The sequence below is a fragment of the Tiliqua scincoides genome, chromosome 1 (assembly GCF_035046505.1).
Source record: "Tiliqua scincoides isolate rTilSci1 chromosome 1, rTilSci1.hap2, whole genome shotgun sequence".
In the NCBI taxonomy this organism is placed as follows: domain Eukaryota; kingdom Metazoa; phylum Chordata; class Lepidosauria; order Squamata; family Scincidae; genus Tiliqua; species Tiliqua scincoides.
This window is the reverse complement of record NC_089821.1, coordinates 301,611,501-301,634,750: the sequence shown is the minus strand read 5'-3', so window position 1 is coordinate 301,634,750 and position 23,250 is coordinate 301,611,501. Positions and strand designations below refer to the sequence as shown.

Here is a 23,250-nt window from a genome sequence, read left to right as displayed (position 1 = left end):
CTTCACCACTCGGAAAAGTTTGGTGTCGTCTGCAAACTTAGCCACTTCACTGCTCAACCCTGTCTCCAGGTCATTTATGAAGAGGTTGAAAAGCACCGGTCCCAGGACAGATCCTTGGGGCACACCGCTTTTCACCTCTCTCCACTGTGAAAATTGCCCATTGACACCCACTCTCTGCTTCCTGGCCTCCAACCAGTTCTCAATCCATGAGAGGACCTGTCCTCTAATTCCCTGACTGTGGAGTTTTTTCAGTAGCCTTTGGTGAGGGACCGTGTCAAACGCCTTCTGAAAGTCCAGATATAAAATGTCCACGGGTTCTCCCGCATCCACATGCCTTTTGACCTTTTCAAAGAATTCTATAAGGTTCGTGAGGCAAGACTTACCCTTACAGAAGCCATGCTGACTCTCCCTCAGCAAGGCCTGTTCATCTATGTGTTTTGAGATCCCATCTTTGATGAGGCATTCCACCATCTTACCCGGTGTGGATGTTAGGCTGACCGGCCTATAGTTTCCCGGGTCCCCCCCTTTCCCTTTTTAAAGATAGCCGTGACATTTGCTATCCTCCAATCTTCTGGCACCGTGGCCGTTCTGAGGGACAAGTTGCATACCTTAGTCAAGAGATCTGCAACTTCATTCTTCAATTCCTTAATAACCCTTGGGTGGATGCCATCAGGGCCCGGTGACTTATTGATCTTTAATTGAGGAGATCCTCAAAACACAATAACATAGGGTTAGCATCATGGTGGCAAGGCCACCCACTCTAAAGTCAATCAGACCAAACAGGTAAAAGGAAGTTTATTTAAATTGACACAATAGACAAATGAATAAAAGATAGCTACAAGCAGACTTGTGCAAAAAGCTTAGGCAGTGCAAAGATAAGTCTGGTTTTGGACTGGGACAGTCCAGGTTCAGATTCTTGCTTAGCAATGATTCTTCTTGGGTGACCTTGGACCAGTCAGTCTCTTTCAGCCCAACCAACCTCACAGAGTTGTGAGGAAAAAAAGAGGAAAGGAACTCTGTATACTACTTGAGCTTGATTGCAGGGCAGTATAAAAATGTGAAAATAAATAAGACCTGGGCATAGTCCTCCTAATGAGTGGCAAATTGGTAAAAGGATGAGAATATTCTGAGTTGGATGCAACTTCTTACACTTAGTTAACAACAATGATCTTTGACTTTCATAGCACCTCTTTCCCCAAAAGATGGATAGTATCCAGACAATGTACTGATCTCTTAACCCATTTTTATCCAGCCCACAGGTGTATACATTTGGTCCCTGTTGCGTATATGCAGTGTCGGGCAAAAATGGCTTAACTACGGGCGCAATCCTAACCCCTTATGTCCGTGCTTTCCAGCACCGACATAAGGGCAATGCAGCTCTGAGGTAAGGGAACAAACATTCCCTTACTTTGAGGAGGCCTCAGTGAGTGACACCCAACTGCAGGATGCAGCACAGGTCCCATTGGCGCTGGAAAGCACTGACATAAGGGGTTAGGATTGCGGCCTACATGACTTAACTGCCCTGTGTTCGGTGATGGCACAGTTCTGTCTCACTGGTCAAATTATAGTCACCTGGACATCCTGACTTGCCTTCAGACACTGGGCAAGAGAGTCTAATCTAAACTCATGCCATTTCCAGTAGGAAAGATGCATTAAACATCAGAGAAAGGTTGTAGCTCAATGAGGATTTGCTTTGCATGAGAAGATCCCAGGCTCAACCCTTAGCAACTGCAGGTAGGGCAGAGAAATTACTTTCTGAAACTTTGGAAAGCTGCTGCCATTCCATGTTGACAGTGCTAAGCTAGATGGACCAATGGTCTGGCTCCATATAGGGCAACATCCTGTTTTCAAAGATGACTTTTGAGGTATAGGAGCTTGATCCCAAAACAGTATAATATAAAATGTTCATTAGCACATTTTAAAACCATGAAGGGGGGATGCAGAGATTTTCATTACTCACCCCCTCATAATTTTTCCCCAGTGTTTTCCTGCTATTTACTTGCAAATCAGTGCAGATACTGGTGAAGTTGCAGTAATGGGATGTCTATTATATCACCTTGCATTTGCCTCCAAGCTTCTGCCTCTGTTGAATTTCCAAGAGGAAACTGCTGCTTAGGGTTGAACAGTTTCATTAAGTTATGTGTTCGGGTATGTTTGGATTCCAGCTGTTTTTCTGATAGAGGCTCACTGAAGAGTGTGACACAGTCTAGTGGTATAACCAAAGATGAAGATGTACAGCGTGACTTGGAAAATAGCTTACAAATAGAGGCATATGAGAGGAGAATACGAAGATTGGAGCAGGAAAAGCTGGAACTGAGCAGAAAGTTGCAAGGTGAGCTGTTGTCACTTCCCTTCAGTGCTGCTTGTGATGAAGGGCTGCAGTACACTAATGTTGACTAAGCATTTTGTACTTTTCTTTCAATTTAAGAATCCACTCAGGCTGTTCAGTCTCTTCATGGTTCTGCTCGCATAACAGCGAACACAAACCGGGATAAAGAAATAAAAAAGCTGAATGAGGAAATTGAGCGGTTGAAAAACAAAATAGCAGGTACATGTCTTGTTTATTTTCATAGGTTTCTCCCTAGCCCTGGAAGAAATACAGGATAATCCTAATCTTGCTTCTTCCCCAAGGAGACACAACCTTTATCTGTGGAACTTGTTGTGGCTCTCTGTGGCGTACATCCCTCTCGTTCTCTGGAGGCAACTCTGAATCCTGGGCTTGCAGGAAGAACATCCTGGAATAGATGCAGGCAGAGAGTCTCCCACTGTATTAAATTACTTTAATGGAAATTTAAGATAAAACCTGCCCGGGCTTACAACCAAGCATGCAGGTTGCATCACCTTTACTTGAAGGTCCAAATACTATGGGAGGTTCTGAGGTCATAAGAATTCTCATTGGATCCTGGCCTTTGAAAAGTAGAATCTACTGTTGTGGAATAAGCTAATGCCAAAAATTATGCTATTAATAATTTATTCTTTCACAATAGAAGAGAGCACTGTGGAATGGATTGCTCCTCTTACTTACTCACATAGATCTGGCTATGCAAATGAGGTGGTTCTTAAGCCTGGGGGAAAGTCAACTTTCCTCAGTTTGTGCCTGTCATGCTCTGTGGAATAAGGTTGCATTTCACTGCTGTCTAATTTCTACATAGCAAACAAACTATGAACCAGAGGAAAAGGACAAGCCAGGCTGGCAGGACCCCCCCCCAAGAGGCGTGACTAATTAATTCAGCCTGGAAAGTAGCAGAAAGGAGGCAGTAAAGGTCAATGGCCCTTCTCCACCCTCCCCCTCAAGCTCCACTGCCAGAGAGAGCAAAGGATAAAACAAACCAAAAGAGAAGGCCACCCTACCTAGCAGCGCTGCTTCATAGTCAAGGCAGGAAGCTAAGTATCCTGCACAGCCAGCTATGGACTCCTCCCTAGGCTCCACTCCTCCTTCTTTCCTACCTGGGGGTAACTGCTGGAGCTCTCAGACAGAGTCCATTCTGCCAAAAATGACTCTTCCCCATCCAGCCACACAGAACAAAGAGCACCCTGTGCAACAGTCTTCAAGGCTCATGCAAATCATTGCTACTCAGAGGAGTTGGAGAGTGGGCTAAGCAGTCTGGTGGGCAAATTTTCCCCTCTTCCTCAGTTCTTTGCTCCGTGTCCCCAGTAGGAGGCAAGATTTGCTACTGCCCCCAAGGATTTGGTGACCAGATTGGTTCAGAAACCAGTTTTCTCTGCAACTCCCTCTGCTTTTCTCCTTCAGCAGAAGTAAACTTTCAATGGTTAAAGGAACCTTGGAAAGTCTGTTTATACAATCTAATGCTATCGGGATGCAACTATTTCAGTCAGGAAGTATTTTTCTTTCCAGTCACTAGTTTTCACCAACTCCACCATCCTGATGATAGAGAGGGAAAGCTTCCTTCCTCATCCATCATTCACTCACAGCTATATAAAGAACCTTCACTGTGTGACTGCTAGTAATAAGACAGTCTTCCTAGTGACTCCAGCGGGGATTGGCTGACCCCATTCTAATCTACTACTACTGTTTTCAGCATGTCTCTGCTACCAGGGAGCACCTCAGCACCCACCCTGCAGTAACACAGAGTCACTTGCCTTCCTGTGCATGCAGGCAGTTTCATACCCAAGCCTTCTCTTCACACTTTCATCCTTTTACTCCAAGTAAATGAGGTTCTAGACTGGCTTCTGATTTTTTGACTCTAGTATTTGATAGGGAGGAAGGTGAGATCAGGAAAAGAGGGCTCCCTCTGCCGCTTTCTAATACCCGATGACTAACTCCAGGTGGATGGCAGCATTCAAGAAAACAAGAAGGATTCTGCCCAGCACCTGTCTGGAGCGGACCGGTTTTCCATCTTGCAGCATCCCTATCTTGCAGCATCCCTGAGCAAGTTACCTTGCTCCCTCATGTCCCCTAGTAGATGCCCCTGGGACAGCTTTAGTAACTGGTTCTGTGATATCTGAAACTGGAGATGATTATCTGAGCAACTTTGCCAACTAGACATCAAGATGCAAAGAAATTACACACGATTTCCTCTTTTACCATCAAGGCTGTGGCATCTACCTCCATTTTTGCAAGGACTTCTGTGGTATGGTCTAAACTGATTTTGACCTTTATCCTGGAGGGATACACCCTCCAGGCATCTATAAATCACCAAAGCAGTTACTTTTATGACTGCTGCCAGCCTGGAGAAAATGCAATTTGCCCTTTTCAGTTCCATTCACACTTTGTCATTCAACTTGCTTTGATCAGAACCAATGACATAGCCAAAACCCATATCGACCAATGGAGGGACTAGTTTCCTCTCTCATGAACAATCCATGCCTACTGTTCTCCTAGGTCCAATTGCTTCTGAAATTCATTGTTGCTGATGGAGAAACTTCAGCACCAATTGGCTGAGTCATCACAATCTAGATCAGACAGAATGTAGCTTCCTCCCAGCAGTATTCCAGCAGATTTTTAGATCACCGTGTTCATTTCCCAGTGAACCCCAAACTTTCCAGATACATTGGTCTGAATTTCAGGGAGCAGGGGCACAGGCGCCCTGACCTTTCACAAGCCAAAAGAACTTCTGTTTGCATTTTCTCCAACAGCCCTTCTGGCCAGAGTTCTCAGGAAGATCAGATATGAACAGGCAGACATCATCCTTGTGGCAAACTTGATCAAGGAGGGTCTGGTTCAGATTTCCACCTGCCAGCTGTGGACAGTTCTCCCTCTCCCTGTTTTTCTCAGTCAAGCTGTATGGACTTGGAAGGGCGCCACTTGTATGTGTAGAGACAAGGGAAATTCTGAGGAAGCATGGCTGCTCTGAAAAAAATGTTTGTCACCTTAATTGCATCTGGGAGGTCTTTAAGCTTGAGAATCTACAAGCCTATGTAGAGGACATTATCCTGCTAGTCAGGATAATTATCCTGAAAGTCCTCAAACCACTTTTGACATCCATCTCCAGCATCTTGACCCTTCCTGCAAGAAGAGCTGCCATCCTAACACTCTGAAAGTGCTTAGTCTCAGCACTCTCTTCATTTTTTAAAAGGAACCTAAAGGCCTTTCTCACTTCACATATCAGGCATTTCCTCTTGTGTTCCGCTCTGCTATCCACAGGCTGCTACATGGGAGTTCAACAAGATTTCAACCAAGCCACCTTCAAACCTCAGATCAATTTCACTGCAAATCCTATCTTAAAACATATGTTTTCTAGTAGCTATTACTAGAGGTAGAAACCATCTCTGTTCAGAAGGGACTTTACATTTTTCATAAGGACAATATTTATCTCAGAGTTGCAAAGAAGTCACCTCATCAACATTTATTCCATTTTTTCGTTGTTATAACCTAAACAATTATCTAGGAGAGCTGTATTTGGAAGACAAGTGATGCCGCAAATTATCCAGGCCCAATTAGTGCAAGACTCCAAGGACCTATTCTTGTGGGAGACAGTTATTGGAAATCCGGTTCAGGGATTTCCTCCTTCACTTCTAGAGAAAAAAAAATTTAGACTTACTGTGAAAAGGTTTTTCTTCACACTGAGTGGACAGCATCCTATTCACCCCAAAAGGAACAAGTGATCTTCTCTACACTGGGCAGGAGAATCCAGCAAATTCTGTTGCACTGTGCTGCTGTTTGGATTTCTCACATCATACACACTTAAACAGTTCAATCTGAGGTCATTAATGCATCTTGTTTTTTTACTGGATTGTCTTTCATCTTTGGAACTGAACTGGAGAAGTTGCCCCTCCCAGTTTAAGAACTGCCTCATTTGCATGTCTTAGAGTGAATGGAAGGAGAAACCCAAGGATGCTATCTGTCCATTGGAAATACATATCACAGAAAGTTCAGTGTTACTTTCTGCCTTCAAGGTTTTTTATGTGTGTGTTTTTTGTGCAGGATTTGGGCTACGCTGAGATGGAATTGGAATTTATATAATTTTTGGCCACCGTGTAAATCTGTCTGCAATAAATGGACTTTGCAATTGTGTTTTGCTGTAAAGGACAAGCTGTTAGTTTCTGGACTGTCCAGTTTAATTTTATTATATGTAACAAAAAAATAATGCAGAATTGCTGCATGTTCAATCTGTATGAAAGCAGTACAAAAGAATTCCTTTTTTCTATTTATAGACTCAAATAGATTAGAACGACAGCTTGAAGATGCAGTAACACTAAGGCAAGAACATGAAGACTCTACCCACAAGTTAAAAGGTCTTGAAAAACAATGCAGGCTACTAAGACAAGAGAAGGAGGACCTCCATAAGGTATTAAGCACAGAAAATACTTCACCCTAGCAAATGCGGATTGCTCATGGAATACAGGAATAACGCAGATTATATGGCCTGCCATATGGAACAGTGTCACTATGCTTGTACTCCCTCCTCCATGGAGCTCTGGATAGCATATATGGAATTAGCCCTGTGAGGTAGATTTGGCTGAGAAATAGTATCTTGAGCAAGTCAATACATTTCAGGAGAAAGTAGCAAACAATCAGAGTCCAGATTCCTTTTATCCAGATTAAAATCTTAACCTTATTTCTACTTTTGTGCATGTTGATTGTACTGTTGTAGTTCATGAGCGAGTAGATAAAAGGCTGTAAGCTGAATTTTTCCAGTGGAGCAGCTGCTAAACATTTATCAAGTTATTTATAAGTGGGTTGCTTCAGGATTCTGTTTTGGGCCCAGTGTATTTATGAATAAATTGGATGAGGGATTAGTGGGGATGATATTCAGATCTGCTACTGAAAACACATTGAGAGGGGAAGCTGGTACCCTAGAGCAGAGGTGGCCAGTTTTTCAACTTAGGGCTCCTGAACCTAACAGTTGTGTAGAGGAGGGAATTTCAGCAGTTGCAGTTTGTCATCTGTGAGATGAAAAGTTGTACCTGCTGAAATTTCCTCTTCTACACAATTGTTAAAGGTTCAGGAGCCCTAAAGTTGAAAGGTTGGCCACCCTTGCCCTAGAGCAGGGGTCGGCAACCTTAAACACTCAAAGAGCCATTTGGACCTGTTTTCCAGAGGGGAAAAAAAACCTCAGGAGCCACAAAACCCTTTTGACATCTAAAATGAAGATAATACTGCATATATAGTTTTTCACCTTTATGCTCTTATACCTCCCATTTTTATAATGTAGCCCCCTCTTGTAGCTTTTAGTTAGCTTTGTCATACATTCTTGTCCTGTGTTTTCAGACGCCTGGTCCTCTATGGTGTTTTGCCTGATTCCAAGGCCATTCTCTGCCTGGAGAATTATGCCCACTTTAAGCAAATTAGCTTCCCTTCTTTCCCCCAACAAATGACCCTCGTTCTGCCCTGCAGTCCTGCTGGACCCCACCTCTAGGGTAGCTCGCCTGTTCAACCTGCAGAGGTCCTCTCTCCTGCCAGCAGCCTCCCACCACTACAGCAGACCCTGGGTCCTCAGCAGGTCTTGGGCACAGCAGCCACACACCAAACTCCAGTGTCTCCAGCAGTTAGTCATAAAGTCAGTCAGAGTATCCAGGGCAGAGTCCAAAGTCAATAAGCCAAGTCACAGTCCAAGATCAGATTCCAAAGTAAGTCAGTCAAATCAGTCAGAGTATCCAAGTCAATAAGCCCAGCCAGCCTCCTCTCCTACCTCCAACCTGCACTCCTTCTACAACGCACACCCCCTTCCTCAGGTGCTCCTTATATCCCTGAGGGCCCTATTGCCTTCAAGTGGCTGCAGCTGTGCAGCACACTCTGCTGGATGCCCAGGCCTTACCCTTAAAGGGGCCACTGCTAACACCACATCTACCTCCTCACCAGATCTTCCAGGATTCCAATACATATGGTGGTTATGACATCTGCTTATCTTACATGGATACTAAAGAACTCCCCCCACCTTCCAGAGGCACCCTGCTGGAAGGAAAAAAGGACACAGACTCCAGAGGTGGGGAAGAGAAGAAGCCAGAGCTGGGGGGGGGAAGGTGGGGGGGCAGCCACAGGCCAGCTTCTGCCCTGCCTGACTGCCCTCCCTCACTCAGGCTGCAACCCTCTCCACACTATCCTGGGAGTAAGCCCCATTGACTACAATGGGACTTCTGAGCAGACAAGTTGGTTGGAGCTCTCAGGCTGCAGTCCTCTCCACACTTTCCTGGGAGGAAGCCTCACTGACTACTTGTGAGTAGACCTGCATAGGAGGGGGCTGAGGCTGCAGCCCTCCACACCTTCCTGGGAGGAAGCCCCACTGACTACAGCGGGGCTTACTTGTGAGTAGACCTGCACAAGAGGAGGCTGAGGATACAGCCCTCCACACCTTCCTGGGAGTAGCCCAGGGACTACATCGGGGCTTACTCTGGAACAGACCTGCATGGGCTCCCACTCACCCGTCCTTGCGCTTGGCCTTGAGCAGGCTTCAAGGCTGCCATCCCAGGCACCCTTTCCTGGGAGTAATCTTCATCCTCTGTAATGGGGCTTACAACTGAGTAGACATGCATAGGAGCAGGCTGCACAGCTGCAATCCCAAGCACCCTTTCCTGGGAGCAAGCTTCATCCACTGTAATGGGGCTTACTACTGAGTAGACACACAGGATGTCTCCTCTGCTGTGGCGGAAAAGCCTCTCCTTGCACTAAGTGGGGACCTGCTCAGGGAAAGGCGGGCTGCAAGGGTTTGCAATGGCTGAGGAGGAGGGTGGCTCAGGATTGGCTGGTGGTCAGCCAGTGAAGGGCCCTGAGCCATTCCAACAGAAAAAGCCAGGAGCCTGCTGGATGCTGATTGGCTGAGCCTGCTGGAGAGTTGGGGAAGGGAAAAACAGGGAGCTTAAGCCTGCAGAGTGGGCAAAATTGAAAAGGGAAACCAATGAGGGGCAGGTGGGGGTGAAGGGAGAGGAGGGCAGTGAGCTCAGGGGCGGAGGGAAGCAGCCTGCACTCCCAGCACAGGTGCCTCCTGTCACACTCTTTGCCACTTTCACCTGGAGGAGCCGCAGCAGACAGCTGAAAGAGCCACATGCAGCTCTAGAAATGCAGGTTACCGACCCCTGCCCTAGAGGAAAGGTTCAGGATCCAAAATGATCTTTGCAGGATGGAGGACTTCCCAGACACAAACAAAATGAACTTCAACAGGGGTAAATGCAAAGTTCTGCATTTCAGTAAGAAAAATTAGAAGCGTAAATATAAGATTGGGCAGGGCCTGCCCATCCATGAAGTAGCTAATGTGGCTTTCATCATCAGCAATGTAGCAGCAGATTCAGGGTGCCCCCCATCCCAAGTCTGCTGCTGCTTCCCTCAGACCTGCTGCAGTCCAAGCAACATCCTGCTTGCTTGAAGCAATTCTCTTCCCTCTTCTTTCTCTTCCCTCTTCCCTCTCTCTTCACTCCTTTCCTTGCACAGTCACTTTAAACTTATAGGGACCTCATGAGGAAGGAATGAAATGAGTTTGTAACAAAGTGGGTTACCAGTACCCATGCTGAAAAAATTACTTGAGCAGCAGTGAGTGGCTTCGCTCCCCTTTTTCCTGCTTGACCATATGAGAGGAGGGGGTGGGGAACCAGCCACTTACCTGGCTCTTTCCTTGCAGTCCTTTGAATAAAACTGAAAATGTAGTGGATGCTGGGAATTTCCAGCATGACCTGAACTTTCCATTTTGTCTAGAATGAGCTGTGGTAAGTAGCTGCCTTGTGTGTTTGTTTTAGGCCATCCCTAGCTTTCAGCTTCCCAGGCTAGTCAAGCAATAGGTGCAGAGACACTGGGGTGACCTACCCCCCCCCCATGAATGTGATTTTCCCCTTGGAAGAGGGTCTAGGTTGTGACTAATTTACTGTGCCTGGTGGATGGGATATGCAGCAGTTATTTCCCCATTTGATGCCTTTCCTTCAACCCCAGAGAGATGGAAGTGGTGAAGGAATGTATTTTTGCTTTCTGGAAAAATCTGCTTGATTGCTTCCTCCACCTCCAAAGACCTTCCTTGTCTTTGTTTTCCTTTTTCTCTCTTCAAAATCCTTTTTTTCCTATTCTACCTTTCTTCTCCTCCCATTTTATTTATGAAAATAATTTTGTTGTATTTCAGTCTTTCGGCCCATTTTTTCATTCTTCATCATACGTTGCAGTTACCACCTAGGTCCCTAAACTCTGTCTCTTTCCACCCTGCTTCTTTTTTCTAAGACTTGTTTTTTTCATATTTCTTATCAGTCTCAAACGTTCATTTTCTTTTGCTTTTCCATTTTGGTCTCCCATTCTTTATTTGTCCCCCTTTACTCTGCCTTCCCTCTTTTCCCCGCTTATTTTTTGTGTTGCTTTCTCCTTATCTTCCCTGTCTGTAATTATAATTAATCTTTTTTTAAAAAAGCATAATTTTTCACCCAGTGCAATGTTTATATTCAGTTTTTAAGATTATAAACATTGCTTTACTAGGTCACAGGTCATAAACGGGATATGAAGGATAGCAGCTGGTCTTTTTTAGTGCCCAACATTTGGTATTCAGGTATATAGTGCCTCTGTATATGGAGGTTCTATGTTGCTATCATTGTTTGTGGTCATTGATAGATCTGTCCTCTTCCTTTATTCATTTATTTACCCTTTAGAAAGCTATCGGGCAGCCCAATACTAATCGGCCCGGGGCGCCCAGCCTCGGCGGCACCGAGAACGGCTGCCGCCGGATCCTGCGCACCTCGGGCTACTGCAGGCAGCACCTCGGGAGAAGGGGACTTTCATCCCGTTCTCCCGGATAAGGTAAGCAGCCCCACAATGGGGCTACTCACTTTAAAGTGTAAAGGTGTTCGTGTAGGGCGCCGAGCCCCACACAAATGCCTTGGATCTGGTGGAGTGGAGCTCCACGGACCTGCCTCCCTCCCTCCCCTCTGCGCGCATCCCGCTTGCCCCCATCCCCATCATGCCTCCCCCCATCCTCTCTCCACCCCCTGCCAGCCTCCCCCCTCCCTGGAACACCTCCTCCCCGCCCCCCTCCCCATCCCTGCTTACCTTGCAGTGGCTCGGTGGTCCATGAGACCGCAGAGTGGCGGAGGCTGGGTGCCCGCCCCACGCTAGCCCAGCACCAGCTGGCGCTAGGCTAGCACGGGCGGTAGTCCAGTGGTGAGGCTCGCAAACATGCCTTATGGCACGTTTGTGACAGTGCGCGGTGGCACGAAGCCGCGGCACTGAGCCCAGGATTGGGCTCTCAGTTAGTGGCCATCATCACATCTTGGGGAAGCTAATTCTGTATATAATGAGTTATATATTTTTTGTTTTAGGACTTAATTTCTAAATGATGCTTTGTGGAGTTGCACATTATAAATAAAGAAGGCTGGTGGCTCTTTGCTTTTATTCTTTAAAACACAGATGCTATTATCCAGAAAGCATCTGGTGGTTTTCACAGAGTTCGTAATGACTTGTAATGTATTCTCCAGATTTTAAGAGAACTGGAGATTAGTGCTTCTGTCCTGACCCACTTCTGTATACTCCACTTCTGCAGAGCTTCACGTGGTATTTGGTTTGTGGGCATGCATACATGCCATTTCTTTATGGAAACTGTGTTGGATAAGTCATTGTAATGCAAAAATCTAGTCACTGCTGGCACCTTGAAAACTGAGTCCAAGAAAAGAGAATAGCACTTCTCTTCCCCTGCTGCAGAGATGAGGCCAAGTGCCTGATCTGCAAAAGCAAAGTGGGGTAGTACTCTACACATTCAGATACCTGTCCTAACAATTTATCTGTGGAGGACATGGGTGCAGCAAAGGTGCTGCTCAGGTTTCTGCTGCAGTCTCTTAAGGGAAGATTAATAATAGGCAATCACCACTTCCTGGGCTTTGTGGTATTTAATCCTTGGGAACATTTGTCCTTCTGAAATAATTAACAGTTAATAATGAAGTGATCTCAAAGGTGATGAGGACTGTTTGAGTTGTAAATCACCTCAGAATACATTGTCATACCTTACATATATTTGTTGGTGGTGTGCGTGTTGCATACATGCATTTTATATATATGCACTTTATTATGACTGCAAGGAAGGAAAGAGAAAAATAAGAAAGGAGCAACTGAGGAGAAAAGTATTTTGTGTTGTATGGTGGCATATAAATCCTTTAATAATGAGAAAATTATTGAGAGAAGAAAGAAGAGTTCAGTGGGGGGAGAGGAAGGAAGTAGTTTGATGGTAGAAGCTAAGAGGGAGTCGCAGAGGAAGAAACGGGAGAGGAGAAAATAAAGAGAAGTAGCAGAACTGACAGGCATACATTAGTTATGTTGGGATATCAGGATGCTAGTGTACAAATGCTGCTCTTTATTTTGAGATATGGAGAAACAAAAGACAGGGCTCATATAGTTCTAAAGTGCCTGTGCACTTTGCTAAACTACTGTTAAATAAGATTTAATTTTATGCTCAGAGCACAGTTCTAAAAACTTGTTGGGGCCTTTCTTTCATCAGCAACTCGTTGAAGCATCTGAAAGATTAAAGGCACAATCCAAAGAACTCAAGGATGCTCATCAACAAAGAAAGCTAGCGATGCAGGAGTTCTCAGAGCTGAACGAGAGGATGGCAGACTTGCGCTCTCACAAGCAGAGGCTTTCTCGACAGCTCCGTGACAAAGAGGAAGAAGTGGAAGTGATCATGCAGAAAATTGACTCCATGAGACAGGAAATTCGTAAATCTGAGAAAGCAAGAAAAGAGGTATCTCAGCAGTGTACATGGAGGATAATGGATTTCATCTGCTATTTATGATTGCAGTAGTTACACTGTGGGTGTACATATAAGTAGTTGTTTGTTTCTCTATGCGATGCTTCCAAACTGTCTCTTGTCTATGGGGTTGGTGGAGAAATATAATGTGTGAACCTGCTGCTCCAGAGATACACTATGGTGTAATCTCTGCATTCAGTGTCATTTCCTGGGCCTCAGTCTCATGGCCTTGCTTTTTTATTTTCTCTCTCTCCCCTGTCAACATAATGGTGAGAATGCAAAAGAGAAAGCTAAAGCACTAACTTTTTTCTCCTCTGCTAGAATTGTTATGTGAAACCATAAAATATACCAGTGTTTCTTCCCTTATAGTGCTCTCTAGATATCCAGACTCCTCTTGTCAGCATTAGATTCCAAGGTTTCTTTTAAAAAGTAGCTGGTTCTTATTGGAACATCAGTTAGCTACCAAAAAGTTCTAATCTCATCAGTGAGATGATCACGTCATGGTGGGGACCCAAGAATGGGAATGAGTCATAAAGAAGCAAAACCTTGCCTTCAAAGTTCCAGAATGAGGTGTGAGAATCAGCAGAACTACTCTCATGGATATGTCTTTTTGTTCCACCCCCCCTTTCCTTGTGTCGTATCTCTAGATTGTAAACCTAAGAACAGGGTCTGTGTGTTGTGTTTGTATAGTAGCCATAGGCTTTCTAGAATTAAGTACAAATGATTCAGCTGTAGCAGTTTCAATAGCCTGTCCTGTTTCCTTTTTGTAGCTGGAAGCTCAACTTGAGGATGCAACTGCAGAAGCATCAAAAGAGCGCAAACTTCGGGAGCATAGTGAGATCTTCTCTAAGCAGCTGGAAAATGAACTGGAAACACTAAAGGTGGTAGTATTTTGAAAAGGTCCAAGTCATATGAGAACAGTTCTAGTAGTTAAAGGCTAGAAATCCCGGTCTCCAGCACAACCCATGTTGCAGTTGCAGTGTGAAAAACATCCTCAGAATGCTTATGTATACAATTAGCTCAGAATGGAGGGGTTGTAGTGAAAAATTCCAGATTTAATTGTGCAACATGAGTGTTCAGTTTGTAGTCAGCTGAATGTATTGGGCATTACAGCAAGTTGTGCAGAACAGTGCGTTCAAATATGCAATTTCCTCACCTGCAGTCCCATCTGGTAAAAAGTGGGTGAGTTATACAAAAATGTTTTTGCATATTTGTGTCGGCTGTCATTTCCTTACTCCCACAGACATAGATGGAGCAAAGAGAAAAAGACCAAGCAATGCATAGGTGTGCACAGGCCCTTATAAACTGGCCTTGGATTATGTATGTAAGGTAGTTTTAAAGCTAGTTTGTACAAAGCTTGTGTGTAAATTTAAACACCACCAGAATGACTGGTTGCACTCTGTCAATGCTCTTTTGCAGCTAAAACAAGGAGGCCGTGCTGCTGGCGCCATGCAGGAACATCAGCAGGAACTGGCCAAAATGAAGTCAGAGCTCGAGAAGAAAATCTTGTTTTATGAAGAGGAGCTTGTCAGGCGAGACGCATCCCATGTCTTGGAAGTAAAAAATGTGAAAAAGGAGATGCATGACTCAGAAAGCCATCAGCTAGCACTGCAGAAGGAGATCATGATGTTAAAAGATAAGTTGGATAAGGCAAGACGAGAAAAGTAAGTTCCATGCTCAACTGTTTCCTTAAAAATATTTTAAAAGCATTTTCTAAAGAATTTTATGGAATTCATAGCCGCCTTGAGTGCCCCAATTTGCAATAGAAAGATGGGATAGAAATCCTTTAAATAACCGCAATAAATTCAGGAACTACAAAGTTGATATGGACTCAACTCTTTAAAAGGTGACAGTTTGTCCTTCTGTGAAATGTCATTTATATGATCTTCTTTCACTCTTTAGGCACAGTGAGATGGAGGAAGCAGTGGGAACCCTGAAAGAGAAATATGAGCGTGAGAGAGCCATGCTTTTTGAAGATAACAAGAAAATAACAACTGAAAATGAGAAGGTAACTGACATAACTTGAGAAGTACAGTTATTTTTCCAATGTTACAGGTCCAACCTTGTTATACACAGATTTTTTATACACGGATTTGACTCAACACGAATGGCCACTGCAAATGAGAATGAATGTGCTGATCCCTGGAGAAGGGGAAAAATGCACCCCTTTCAAATGCTTTTCTTACTGTTGTATAGATTTTTATCTCAACATGATGAGAAGGCCCTTTAAATTAAAGGAAAACAGTCCTTTACAATAGTTAGAGGGCACCCAGCTGACAATCCATCAATCATTCTCTCTCCAGGCGACCCCCTCCCTTCCCCTTGAACATGTGAAAGAAAGATAATCCTTTCTAAGCACCTGGAGAGAGACTGATTGTTGAATTGTAGTCTTAATGACTCTATCTTAACATCACAAAGGTCAGCAAGGCTGTTTTTAAATCAAGAGACTTTGTTTTTTAAATTTATTTGCTGTAGTGCGATTTTTGCCATTCACTTGAGTTCTGGGAATGGAACCCTCAGGAATAATGAACCTGTATATACTACTCATTTTGTTCAAATATGGTTTCCTCCTTGCTCTCAAAGCATTGGAGTCGACGGAGGCCACAAGCATTTATTTGAAAGTGTTCAGCATCTTGAAGCTTCTGACTGTCTGCCATGCAGGCTCAAAACTTGAGTACCTATCTGAAGGGAAACATTTTTATTAAAATTGAAGCTGCTTGGTGATCTGCTGCTTGCTTCCTGAAGTGCTGCTTGTGCATTTACTACCCACAGTGTGGGGCTCTCCTTGATTTTTCTGATTGGAAAAATGATCCAAAATGTTGGGGAATGTTGCTCAGTAGTGACTTGAGCCTGGAAGTTGCATTAAATTACAGTTCTGAAAGCTGCTAATTCTCTCATTACAGCTTTGTTCCTTTGTGGATAAACTTACATCACAAAACAGGCAGCTGGAGGATGAGCTTCAGGATTTGGCAGCAAAGAAGGAGTCTGTTGCCCACTGGGAAGCTCAGATTGCCGAAATTATTCAGTGGTATGTGGTGTTTGGGAATCCTTTGAAAAATAATCTGGAGCCTTATTACCAGAGGCATGTCTTTCAGAAAACTGAAAAGTGTCATCTCTCAGATGATATATACCAAAAATCTGCACACATCCACAAATACTGAATTGCACTGTCTTTCTTATTTGTTTGTTTACTTTTGCAGGAGTTTATTATTAGCATTCTCTGTTAACTAATTTCATCAAAGTAAGAATGTCTAGGTCATAAAGTTAAAAATTCCTTAATGTTGCAAAAGGAGGCTTATAGCTTATCTGTCTGTCATCCCTCTATTTCTTTAAACACAAAATCCACCAGAGGGCTCCTTTGCCAGATCTATACCATGAGAGTGTAGAACCTTCAAATAATTTTTTTAAAAAATTTAGATCATTATAGGTGCATATGGGAAGAGAGATGTCAGAGTGATGTCACATCCCTATTCAACAGTCCCACAGTCTCAATTCATACTCTGTCTGAAGGAAACTATGCAGTTTGGGTATTGGGAAAAGTGTAAATATCTGCAGTAGATGTGCTGTCTTAAAGAGAAATACCAGAGAATCTTCTGAAATTGCATAGTACAGTTTTGCTTAGTGAAGTCTGGTCTTGGAAATTGCCTGGTCTTGGAAACTTGTCTATATGCAAGTTGCTCTGAGAAAAGCAAGGTATAAATGAAGTGAAGTGGGTGTCTGAATCCCATGTGACAATAAAAGTTTATTGCATTTATGCCACTTAGGACACAGTCCTAACCCCTTACGTCAGTGCTTTCCAACTCTGGCATGGCTGTGCCAATGGGACATGTGCTGCATCTTGCAGTTGGGTGTCACTCACAGAGGCCTCTTCAGAGTAAGGGAATGTTTGTTCCTTTACATCAGAGCTGCTTTGCTCTTATGTCAGTGCTAGAAAGCACTGACATAAAGGGGTTAGGATTGTGCCCTTAAACAATAATCTGGAAAGGCAGCTGCAACTGGGGGCTGGTAATAGAGAGAGAGAGAGAGAGAGAGAGAGTGTGTAAGTTTCACAAGCATCTAATAGGAGTGACTTCTTATGGTTGCATACTAGGGTGAGTGATGAAAAAGATGCACGTGGGTATCTTCAGGCTTTAGCTTCTAAGATGACAGAAGAACTTGAATCTTTGAGGAGCTCCAGTCTCGGATCAAGAACATTGGTGAGCATGCAGATGTAATTGAGTGGTGAATTGGAAAGCATCTCCAAAGCTTTATTCTGGGATTCACTTATCACAGTGTTAAGAACAGACATAAGAACATTAACATAAGTGTTAATTCACTATTTTAAAAATGGAAGAGCAGACCATGCCAAACAAACCCAGTCCTCTCATCTTATGCATCTTCTCACCCCAGTTGTTTTGTGAATCCCAGTTAAACCAGTGACTTGTTACAATTCTTATAGTCACAAGTTGTGCAACAGATACTAAAAGAAAGACAAGAACTCGAAGCATCCTGTTTGCCCAAGGTTTCTAACATGGCATCCCTATTGTGTCCTGTTTAGCAAATTGTGTCCTATTTAGTCCCAAATTGGAATGGACTCTTGGCTGTGGGACCTACAGGAGATTAATTAACTTGTCCATTGACTCTCTGGAAATACTGGTTGTTTTCAGGCCAGAATTGGCACAAGGGTAAACTAGTACTTCAAATGGAAGTTGAGGGAAGGGTGTGTCCCAGAGTTGGCTTCCTTTCTCATGTGATCCTAGGGCAGATCAGTTGTTTACCAACTTAGTGGAGACTCCATTCTGACAGTCTAACCTTTGTTTATACTTTGGAACAGAAGTGTTAAGGTCCACTGGCCGCCTGGGGAAGCTCTTCATCTATTCAACCATCATGATAATTGGGCTCTCCCAGCACTACCATGTGCTGATCTCTGCTGCTGAACTGTGAAGTAATGCATTGGCAGAAGTGGCACTGGGACAGTCTTATTATCATGCAGGCCACTGCTGAAAGTGTGGTCCATGTGATAACTGGGGTCTCCCAGCGCCGCATTTTCAGCAATGCAGCTTCTGCCAAGGCACTGGGAGAGATTGAAGGACACCTCAGAAGGCAAAGAATGGTACCTGGGAAGAGTGAGAAGGGGAGAAGCTGCCAAGGTGCTGGGAGAGCCCACTTAGCAGTGCCGCTTCTGCTGAGGTGTCGCTTTGCAGAGCATCTCTCAGGTGTTGAGCTGCAAAGTGATGCCTCATCCGAAGCAGCACTGCTGAAAGAGCAGCCCATGTAATAATTGGACCCTCCCATATCTTGAAAATATGATCAAGATTTGCTTGCTTTCCCTTCTCTCATTTGCAGCTAATGAATTCCTAAGTGAAAAAGTGCTTATTTCTTAATCATCATCTGCTGAATGACAACAGTTCCTACTTAATGACATCACTTCCAGCCCTTAGCAGGCGCCATTTATGCTATTCATCCCTTTATATGAAACGAGTTTGACACCCCAGTGTTAGAATATTGAATGAGTGGCAAAAACAAGTCAAGTAGCGGAAAGTAGTGATTTACCTAGTTATGAAAAATTACCACATATACAGTAAAATGGATTTTGGCAATTCATCAATTCAGTAATTGCTGCTTTGAAACAAATTTCATTCTAAACACCTTTTAAAGTTTCTCTTGGCTTTATTTGTTTTGTATATACATCCTCTCGGTCAGCTTGATGGATGCCCTCAAGGGAAATATTTTGGTCAATTTATCTTCTTGATGTTTTTGTGTTCATTGTGCATTTTGGATATTTTAGTCAGCTCTTACTTTCAGCTTAATACTGCTCAATTTATGTTTCTAGTTTTTAACAGGTCAGGGGAAAAGTTGGAATGCTTTTAACTATAAAGGTTGTTATTATCTTAATGCAGTTCGCTTTTAAAAACTCCTTCCCTTAGTAATGTTAATGAATTCAAAGTCCAAGTGAAGTTTTTCCAGTGGCTTTAATATTAAACATGGGATAAATCCTTTAGAGTTGCTAATAATTGCTTTATTGAAACAGGATCCACTCTGGAAAGTAAGACGTAGTCAGAAGCTTGATATGTCAGCAAGGCTGGAGTTGCAGTCTGCCCTTGATGCTGAAATACGTGCCAAACAGCTAGTCCAAGAAGAATTAAGGAAGGTTAAAGACGCCAACCTGTCCTTTGAAAGGTAATGTTTGACACTTTTCTCTAGCATCTTTCACATTACTTTCCTAGTGCAGGAGTGAAATGCAACATGCAGGCTTCTAGCAGAGAGGCAATTTTATGTAATCATATTAAATAAAATTGTAATGAATGTGCTGAAATTGTCAAAGGACTAATGTGTTTATGGGGAATCTTAAGTAAGCAACCTGCAACCTCTGCTTTATCTTGTGCCTCATGGCCAGGGGAGTGTTTGACTAATGTTTCCTTACAGGAAGCCACATGGCTACCTCTTTTTTTTTTCCCCAGGGAGTTGAAGAAGTAGTTCGCTGCTATGTTAGCATGAGGGAAGTGTACTCACATATACACCTCCTCTTGCTGAAATAACAGAAGAATAGAACAGTACTAGAAAGATTGCGCCCATTTGTCTTACAAGTACAGTGGACCCTCACTGTACAATGGTGTTCACTTTATGATCAAATCAATTTACAATTGACTCTTTGCATTAAAGCAAGGTTCACTATATAATAAGTTATTCACTTTGTGATGGTCTCATACTTGCCAGCAGCAGTACCTTGGTGATAAATTAGCCAAACAGTGATGTGAATGCAGGCGTTTTAATAGCTGCGTTTTTAACATCGTGGCTGTGTCTGGAGGGAAAGATTTCGCTGATGGGAGCACAAGCCTTATAGTTAGCTTCTCAGCCAGTAGCAGTGTTTTTAACATAGTAGCTGTGTATATTGAGGGAAGGATTGTTGTTGTTCATTCGTTAAGTCATGTCCGACTCTTTGTGACCCCATGGGCCACAGCACACCAGGCCTCCCTGTCTACCACTTCCAGAGTTTGTCCAAAGAGGGAAGGATACAGCCTTGTAATTTATGCCTTATAATTTTAACATTGTGTGAACCATAGCGCCTAAAAAGCCATTTAGAATGGGAAAAAGCTTAGTTCTATGGCAGAAACCTCAACTTCAGACCATGCAAAGGAAAAAAGGCAGTTTTTAAAAAGCACTTTATATGTGCACCTCCGTATTCATGGGGGGGTTCCCGGAATGGAACTTGTAATCGCACCTGTAGTCTATTCATAATTAGTGTAGAGCAGTGGTTCTCAAACTTCTGGGGAGATTTACTCCAGGGGTAAGTCTTTGCGGAGGCAGCAAAGCGATCCCCAGGATCGCGCCCCTGCGGGGGGAGGGGGGGCTACTTTTTCACAAACCATACGTGCTCCCAGGGGGCGCGGGGAGCCCAGCACTTGCAGGGCCCTCTGCGGCTTTTAAACAGTGAAAGTTCCAAGTGCGATTAAACCGGAAGTAGAATTTCCGGTTTCATCGCACTTGGAACTTTCATTGTTCAAAAGCCGTGGAGAGCCCTGCAAGTGCTGCACTGGGCTCCCTGCACCCACTGGACTCTGGGAGCATGTATGGTTTGTGAAAAATAGCCCCCCTCCCCCCGCAGGGGCAAGATCCTGGGGGTTGCTTTGCTGCTTCCCCCCTGCCCCCGCCCCTTAAAGGGAACGGGGCATCTTTACACAAGGTGGTGGGTCGCGACCCACTAGTTTGAGAACCACTGGTGTAGAGTGTTGTAGTATTTGCTGTAAATGAGGACTGACATGAATCCATGAATAGGAAGGGCATTCTATTCTAGCAAATCTTCAGTTTGTTAACTGCCTAAAGTCTTTTAAGGCCTATGTATTATTGAAATTGGAAAATTAGAGCTTCAGAGGAATTGGAGGGAAAGCACCAAAGAAAAACAAAGGAGTATAAACCTGTTGGTGTTGTCACCTTCCAAGTGTTTCAGCAGGTTATCCTAATGGAACTTAATCATGACCAATTTCCTTAGTCATTACTAACTAAACTTAGGATACAGCTCACTGTTTGCATTTCATTATTAGCAAATTAAAGGAGTCTGAAATTAAAAATCGGGAACTCTTGGAAGAAGTGGAGGCTTTAAAGAAGAAGCTGGAAGAAAAATACAGGACTGATGCAGGTAATAATTTAGGCACCACACAATTCAAAAAAAAATTGGAGCATTATTTTTTTATATGAATTAATTGTGCTTTCTCCTTTTCCAGGTCTCAAACTTCCAGACTTCCAAGATTCCATTTTTGAATACTTCAATACCTCACCTCTTGCCCATGATCTAACGTTCAGAGTGAGTGTTTGTGTGTGATTATAATAGTTTCTCTTAACTCTTAAGCAGTGAAAATGCACAGTAAATTGGGAAGTGACAAGTGAGCATGAAGCAGTACTGCAATAGCCATTACTGTGAGTGGAAAATGGGTCCTGTAGTCTTGACAGCTACTACCAGGTGAAGATTTATTTGTTTATGAACCTTTCTCCACATTTAGTTTAATGTCAAGACACCCATTTGGTAGAATGGAACTGGCTACTAGGCAAGGGATGGAAGCTTCCCATGGAAAAGATTGCTTAGAACAACAGGAGGTAGATGCTTTATATTAGGCTGCAGTATATAGATTAAATAAAACAAAAAAAAAATCAATCCACGACAGCATATGGGAACAGAAAATAAATAGGGATACCACATTTAGTTAACCTAACTAGTCTTGTTTTCTGTTCAACCAAAATACAAATGAAGGTAGTCTATTTGAGTCCCATTCTTGAGATGTCTCTTCAGGCATTTACAGTTTCCTCTGACTCTCAGTCTCCCTTTCCAGCCTCCAATATCACCTTTCTTGTTCCCTCCTACAGCTACAACTTTTATAAGGAAGAATTGAATCTTCCTCAAAGACCAATCTGTTCGCAAATTCTGAGTTTCTGTTCTTCAGAAATGACCCTGAAAATGGCTAAACCAGTTTTTATTTTTTATTTTCTTCCACCATTAAAAAAAAAATGCATCCCTTTAAAAAGCACAGTTCTAAAAACTGCTTTTCTTACTGTTATAGAGAGACAGTCATGCAAGTGATCATTCCATTCTTTGGCTGAGCTAGGCAAAGGCAGGGGGTCCTTTGCATTTCTGATTGCTGACTGCCTCTACGACAGTAAGAAAAGCTGTTTTTAAACCACAGTTGGAAAGGGACGTGCTTTTTAATTTTTTTAAACTGCTTTTATTCAACACATTTTATGGTATCTGCAGGAGTCCCAGAATCATACCTCTGCTCATGTCAAGGCATGACCTTATTAGGAGCAACGGAGGGGCAAGAAACCTGGAAGTGGATCTTTAAATCTATTTTTCCACTGTGTTTTTTTTATCCACGGATTTTTTTTTAATCCACCAGGGGTTCTGGAACGGAACCCCAGCAGATAACAAGGGACAACCTGTATGTTTAAAACTAGACTTGAATGTCCTTCATCCTATGAGGTCCCTTAACCTTATGGGCACATAAAAACAGTTGTTCATAAACCAATGAATCTTTGCTCCTCAACGATCTAGATCAGGGGTGTCAAACATAAGATCCAGGGGTCAGAGGTGGCCCGCAGAAGATTTTATCTAACCCTCAGGCTCTCAGCTGCTGAGCAGTGCTGAGATGTTACTACTGAAAGGGCAGCCCACATGAAAATTGGGCCTTCCCATATATTGAAATATGATCAATTTTTCGTGTATTTTCTTTTCCATCATTTGCAGGTTCCTAAGTGAGTTCCTAAGTGAGAAAAGTGCTTATTTTTTATTATGACCTCACTTCCAGTCCTCAGCAGGCATCATGAAAGCTATTCGGCCTGCTGCATGAAATGAGTTTGACACTCCCATCTAGATTATAAGCTCATTTAAACTGGATCCTGTCTCTCTCTTGCTTATATGATTAATTACCTTGTGAAATGGTTGAATAAACAGATAGGTTTGCTCAATTCAGGAAACAAAGCAGGTGAAATTAGGGTGAAATCAAATAAGCACAACTCTCTTCCATTCTGTAGTCCATACCCCTTTTTCTTCTTTCCTCCATATTGAAAACTCTATCCTTATTTATCCTATTTCTTTACTTAGACGCATGAACAATGTTTAGCCTTTTTCTTCATTCCCCCGAAACCAGTGTTTTCCAAACCTTTAACTGATTATTCCCTTGAC

General features: G+C 43.3%; 1 protein-coding gene across 5 annotated transcripts in view; it reads left to right on the top strand.

Annotated features, from left to right (window-relative positions):
• The window catches only part of CDC42BPB (CDC42 binding protein kinase beta), a 132,868-nt gene that overhangs the window by 65,169 nt on the left and 44,449 nt on the right, over positions 1–23,250 (top strand). For all 5 annotated transcript variants that reach the window (XM_066629280.1, XM_066629272.1, XM_066629264.1 and 2 more), the window contains exons 10-21: positions 2,166–2,332; positions 2,429–2,548; positions 6,616–6,749; positions 12,852–13,094; positions 13,871–13,981; positions 14,520–14,764; positions 15,003–15,108; positions 16,004–16,128; positions 17,191–17,296; positions 19,111–19,259; positions 21,122–21,216; positions 21,302–21,381. In XM_066629280.1, the coding sequence (XP_066485377.1) occupies positions 2,166–2,332; positions 2,429–2,548; positions 6,616–6,749; positions 12,852–13,094; positions 13,871–13,981; positions 14,520–14,764; positions 15,003–15,108; positions 16,004–16,128; positions 17,191–17,296; positions 19,111–19,259; positions 21,122–21,216; positions 21,302–21,381 (1,681 nt within the window). The remainder of the gene's footprint in view (positions 1–2,165; positions 2,333–2,428; positions 2,549–6,615; positions 6,750–12,851; positions 13,095–13,870; positions 13,982–14,519; positions 14,765–15,002; positions 15,109–16,003; positions 16,129–17,190; positions 17,297–19,110; positions 19,260–21,121; positions 21,217–21,301; positions 21,382–23,250) is intronic.